Consider the following 6,000-nt stretch of genomic DNA (forward strand, 5'->3'; position numbering starts at 1 on the left):
CCTCTCTGGCCCCTCCCATCGTCCCTCCCCGCCTCACACACACACACGGCGCAGCTAAATCACACGAAAGCGGACACACACACACACACACACACCGAGGCGCACATCACACCCCGTACCGGCAGCGGAAATGGCCCCTAGCTCCCGAGGGATCTGTCTAATTAAAAAAGTGGGGGCGGCGGCGGCGGCGGATTGGAGCGTGGAGATAGATTGAGGTAGCGAGTGAGCGGCGCGAGAGGGAGGGAGGGATGGATTTTTCTCTCATTAGACGCCGTGTCTCCTGGTGTGGCCGGGCCGGCGCTGATAATGATGAGGCCGCTTCTCCGGAGAGGGCAGGAGGGGAGCGGGGCATGCTGGGAGAAACGGTGGAAGGAGGCGGGGTGAGAGATAGAGCAACAGCAGTTCAAGGTGAAAAGGCTACGGAACGCCCCGGACCAGAGGCGCATTTGCATAACGGACTCTTTAAAACAGAGTGAGAGGATTTCAGCGACGGTCACACTCATTTTTAGCTGTGTGTTTAAGAGGAAAGTGCAAAACAATTAGCCATTTAGTGACCGAGATGGTAAAGGATGTTTTGCTGTTTTCCCGTGCAAACAAACTGTCATAAAAACACCAAAACGGCTAAATTGACTGTCCCATTCTCTTGCCCCGTCCAGATCTGCTGAGAGCTCGTCAGGAGGCGCTGGCGGCCGCAGTGAGGAATCCAACTCTTGAGGCTCATCTGCCGTCGGGAAGTTCGTCCTCGTCCAGCCAGAGGCGCAAACAGGGTCTGCCTCAGCACCGGGACGCGCACTTTACAGACAGGTAACGCAGTCAAAGGTTTGCTCTACATCCTACAGAAAATAGGGCCAGCGGGCGAGTCCAAAAAGTCTAAATGTAAACTGGAATTGGTGATTTAAGTGTCATTTTGCTCATATATGTCTTACATTGGAGGACAGAAGATGAAACAGGGAAGGGTTAGGGTCAGAGTCAGACTGAATCACAACAAAACGGATGTAGAAAGAGTCATTTGAATTTGTACTTTATTTTAACATTGTCCAGACGTCTTTTCCCATGAACCTAACTGTCTGGAGTTAAAATTATGAGCTTTATAACTAACCCAGATTTGAAAATACATCCTACACTTGGAGAAAAACAAAAGTACACTTTGATTCGTCTGTAGGATTTGTGAATTGCTCGAATCTCGTTCTGGTCCATGGACAAAACAGTATAGTTCCTGAATGTAGACGGCGACACACATTTAAAAATGAGTTTATTTCCTGTCGGCTTCTATCAGCTGTTTCTCACTATTTTCTTTGCTTGATCCAATTTCATTTCTGGCTCATTGTGCTTCAGCGCACGTCTGTGTAAGACCGTGTATACGAACATGGCTAAACTAAGGATCCAATAACCTCTTGGCTACTGCACGCCTGCATCCCTGGCGCTTCCTCCCCGCCCTCCCCCCAGCCACGGCCCCTACGCCTCCCAAACAAAGCCGGGGGCAGCGGGAGTGGGCGGGTAATTGCTTGTCGATTATTTATGTGGCGCGGGGAGAGGCGGGGGATCGATAATAGGCCGTTGGTGCAGCAGCGGGAGGGCGTTTGTGCGTGTGTGGAGGCAGAGAGGAAGGTGGTGGGGGGCAGGAAGTGCAGTGGCCAGGCAGGCGCTGTGGTGATGGGGGGGCTGTGTGCTGAGGCGGGAAGCACAGATTCGCCTGTTTGTTTGCTCCATTTCTGGAGCCGTGCACGCTCGTCTGTGCGCACTGAAATTGGGTCTGGTTTGTGTGAATATGCTAATTCATGTGTGTGTGTCCAGTGGAAGGGGCAGAGTAATTAGTTACTGCGGGGCAGGGCAGAGTTAACTAGGCCTGAGCCCCTCCCTCCCGAGCAGACTCCATGTGCTCTTTAACCCTTACCCCGTCACGCAGGTTCTTCACTAATATGCTCATGAGATCACTTTTGCTTTTGTAAAACAGTCTCATATCTTTTTTGCTATTGTTTTGTTTACTCAAATTGGTAATTCTCTTATAAAAATAATGACATTTAAGTTTTCTATGCTTTACATTGATCACTTGAATAACATTCATGGCATGACTGTTGTAGTAATGTCCAGAACTGCTATTAATTATAAAGCAAAATAATAATATGTATATATGCAGTATAAGAATTATCACATTTAATTTACAGTGGTACAAAGTGTTAATGTAACTAATAATTAAAACATACTGTTGATTAAGACCTATAGTTAACTCTACATACTGTATACAATACAGAATGACAGAAAAGAGTTAAATCACACAGTTACTGGAAGAACATTCAAAACTACAGAGATACAAATTGAAAAAATACTAGAAAAAATTGAAACAATTCTGTGAGAGACTAAGTTGAGGCTGAGAAAGTGAGTTAGAGACGACGCTCCCTCGCTCTAACTGTGGCTCACCTTTCCATCGACCCCTCATCATTGATTATCTGGGGCCCATTAGGACCCATTGTTAAAAACAAATCATTAGGGCCGCTCGATGGGCTTAGAGCCTGGCGCGCCATTTGTCTGGCCTTAAATGGCACTAAGCTCTTGAGCATCTGCAAGGCAAATAGGAGAAAGACAGAGGCTGTGGAAAACAGGATGAAATAAAGAAAAAGAGATACAGAGGAAAGGAAGGAACAAGTGAGAGATGAAGCGAGGAGGAGAGCGTGCGATAGGAGGCGGCGGGCGCTGTGCGAGATACGGGGCGGGAGAGCACGAGGGAGCCTCATCCATTTTAATGAGCTTCCTGTGTAAATGTGTTCCTGCGGAGAAGGAGCCGAGGGCGTCCGCGCGGCGCTCCTAATCCCCCCACGCTCCGTCATTAAGGGCAGCCCTGTCACAGCGCGCACGCTCCGCGCCCCGGCTGCAGCGGGACGGGCCTGTCGCACTCTGACAGGTCGTCACACTCCACTGAATTCCCCAGGAGCCCCTGGTCTCACTGCAGACAGGAGACACAGCATCCAGCCAAATAGTTTGATTATGAGCCCACCTCTATCTGAGTCTTCAGTCCACATGCAGAAAGTCGACTGTGTGAGGTGTTTGTGCAGGTCTTTTTATAGCCTGTTAGTGGTTTGTGAACAAAACGCACAGATAGGCCGCCCTGACACATGAAGACACATGAAGACACAGAGACACAACGAGACAGACAGACAGGCAGCCGTACACACAAACACACAGCCCAGAGCAAAACGACATGTCTGACACTCCTCCCTCAAAATTGCCTCTTATAGAAGAAGAGAGACAGGGGAGATAGCGGAAGGGACTGTCTCTCTGCCTGCGTCTTTCTCGCTCCCCGTGATTAGGCCTAATTATGGTGGCGCAGACGCCTGGCAGCCCCAGCCGTGCAGCTTTAATTGACCGTTATTCATCTGCGGGCGAACGCTCGCCGAGGATAGGCGGTGCTGAGTGGAGAAGAAAGCAGGGAGGGAATCAGAATGGAAGGGGTGGGGGCTGACGGGACACTGGCATGCTTGAGTCATGGGGGCTAAAGTGTGTATGTTTTTTTTGTGTGTCTTTGGCGGGTGCCTCGGCGTAGCCCGGTGGAACTGTGCGTCGCGGGGCTAATTGCAAGCCTCCAGGGATTAAGCCAGGTGATTACACACTGGGCGGTGTAATTACATAAGCAGCGGCTAGCGAGGCCCCAGCTCACGGCTCCGGGGTCACGCGCCGCAGCCCTCACCCAAGATTAATTGGAGCTGCCACTGGAGTGCGAGGCACCGCCGGAGAGAGCGGTTATACGATTAGCATTAACATTTCAGCGGCGGAGGCGATCGATGAATGGCCCCCACCACTTCCTCCTCCTCCTCCCCCTCCATATCTCATCTCCACACACCGCCTTTCCCTCTGCTCCCTCACCATTTAGTGAGGCGGGAGACATGCAGGCGCTAGGTAATTTGAACACGGTTGCAAAACAATATTTGCGGTTGCATGCGTCCCCATCTTGGGTTTGATTTTATTGTTTTCCTCAGCTTGTTTCTCGTGTAAGCTTTGTGAGGCGGCCGTCACACACAGCTGAGCCCTGATTGGTGCGATCGCAGCAGCTCCAGAGGACGAGCAGGAGAACCAAGGTCCCCTAACTCCCTAAGAACGGCTGTAACCAGAACCTGTGCAGTTTTACGGGACAAAAATTGGGAGTCCAGCTTAACTTAAGTCTGGTGTTATATTTACTTCTGATGATGTATGTTGAAGTCCCCGAATAGACCAGCCACTAGAACCCTCAAACATCACCCGGTCCCAGTGTTCATGTAGGTCCCAGTGTTCATGTAGGTCCCTGTGTTCATGTAGGTCCCTGTGTTCATGTAGGTCCCAGTGTTCATGTAGGTCCCAGTGTTCATGTAGGTCCCTGTGTTCATGTAGGTCCCAGTGTTCATGTAGGTCCCAGTGTTCATGTAGGTCCCAGTGTCCCAGTGTTCATGTAGGTCCCAGTGTTCATGTAGGTCCCATGAGGGTCCCAGTGTTCATGTAGGTCCCAGTGTAGGTCCCAGTGTTCATGTAGGTCCCAGTGTAGGTCCCAGTGTTCATGTAGGTCCCAGTGTTCATGTAGGTCCCATGTAGGTCCCAGTGTTCATGTAGGTCCCAGTGTTCATGTAGGTCCCATGTAGGTCCCATGTAGGTCCCAGTGTAGGTCCCAGTGTTCATGTAGGTCCCAGTGTTCATGTAGGTCCCAGTGTAGGTCCCATTGTTCATGTAGGTCCCATGTAGGTCCCAGTGTTCATGTAGGTCCCAGTGTTCATGTAGGTCCCATGTAGGTCCCAGTGTTCATGTAGATCCCAGTGTTCATGTAGGTCCCATGTAGGTCCCAGTGTTCATGTAGGTCCCATGTAGGTCCCAGTGTTCATGTAGGTCCCAGTGTTCATGCAGGTCCCAGTGTTCATGTAGGTCCCATGTAGGTCCCAGTGTTCATGTAGGTCCCAGTGTTCATGCAGGTCCCAGTGTTCATGTAGGTCCCATGTAGGTCCCAGTGTTCATGTAGGTCCCAGTGTTCATGTAGGTCCCAGTGTTCATGTAGGTCCCATGTAGGTCCCAATGTTCATGTAGGTCCCAGTGTTCATGTAGGTCCCAGTGTTCATGTAGGTCCCATGTAGGTCCCAGTGTTCATGTAGGTCCCAGTGTTCATGTAGGTCCCATGTAGATCCCTGTGTTCATGTAGGTCCCACTGTCCCAGTGTTCATGTAGGTCCCAGTGTTCATGTAGGTCCCAGTGTCCCAGTGTTCATGTAGGTCCCAGTGTTCATGTAGGTCCCAGTGTTCATGTAGGTCACAGTGTCCCAGTGTTCATGTAGGTCCCTGTGTTCATGTAGGTCCCAGTGTCCCAGTGTTCATGTAGGTCCCATTTAGGTCCCAGTGTTCATGTAGGTCCCTGTGTTCATGTAGGTCCCTGTCTTCATGTAGGTCCCAGTGTCCCAGTGTTCATGTAGGTCCCATGAAGGTCCCAGTGTTCATGTAGGTCCCAGTGTCCCAGTGTTCATGTAGGTCCCATGAAGGTCCCAGTGTTCATGTAGGTCCCAGTGTAGGTCCCAGTGTTCATGTAGGTACCAGTGTAGGTCCCAGTGTTCATGTAGGTCCCAGTGTTCATGTAGGTCCCATGTAGGTCCCAGTGTTCATGTAGGTCCCAGTGTTCATGTAGGTCCTAGTGTAGGTCCCAGTGTTCATGTAGGTCCCAGTGTTCATGTAGGTCCCATGTAGGTCCCAGTGTTCATGTAGGTCCCAGTGTTCATGTAGGTCCCTGTGTTCATGTAGGTCCCAGTGTTCATGTAGGTCCCAGTGTTCATGTAGGTCCCATGTAGGTCCCAGTGTTCATGTAGGTCCCATGTAGGTCCCAGTGTTCATGTAGGTCCCAGTGTTCATGTAGGTCCCATGTAGGTCCCAGTGTTCATGTAGGTCCCAGTGTTCATGTAGGTCCCATGTAGGTCCCAGTGTTCATGCAGGTCCCAGTGTTCATGCAGGTCCCAGTGTTCATGTAGGTCCCATGTAGGTCCCAGTGTTCATGTAGGTCCCA

General features: G+C 50.7%; 1 protein-coding gene across 4 annotated transcripts in view; it reads left to right on the forward strand.

The window, feature by feature from the left end:
• samd11 (sterile alpha motif domain containing 11) overlaps positions 1 to 6,000 on the forward strand; it is a 73,395-nt gene that overhangs the window by 56,881 nt on the left and 10,514 nt on the right. For all 4 annotated transcript variants that reach the window (XM_072450140.1, XM_072450139.1, XM_072450137.1 and 1 more), the window contains exon 7: positions 657 to 804. In XM_072450140.1, the coding sequence (XP_072306241.1) occupies positions 657 to 804 (148 nt within the window). The remainder of the gene's footprint in view (positions 1 to 656; positions 805 to 6,000) is intronic.

This window comes from Eucyclogobius newberryi, unplaced genomic scaffold (genome assembly GCF_026437365.1).
Source record: "Eucyclogobius newberryi isolate DKJ021-1_F unplaced genomic scaffold, fEucNew1.0.hap1 SCAF_17, whole genome shotgun sequence".
In the NCBI taxonomy this organism is placed as follows: Eukaryota; Metazoa; Chordata; class Actinopteri; order Gobiiformes; family Gobiidae; genus Eucyclogobius; species Eucyclogobius newberryi.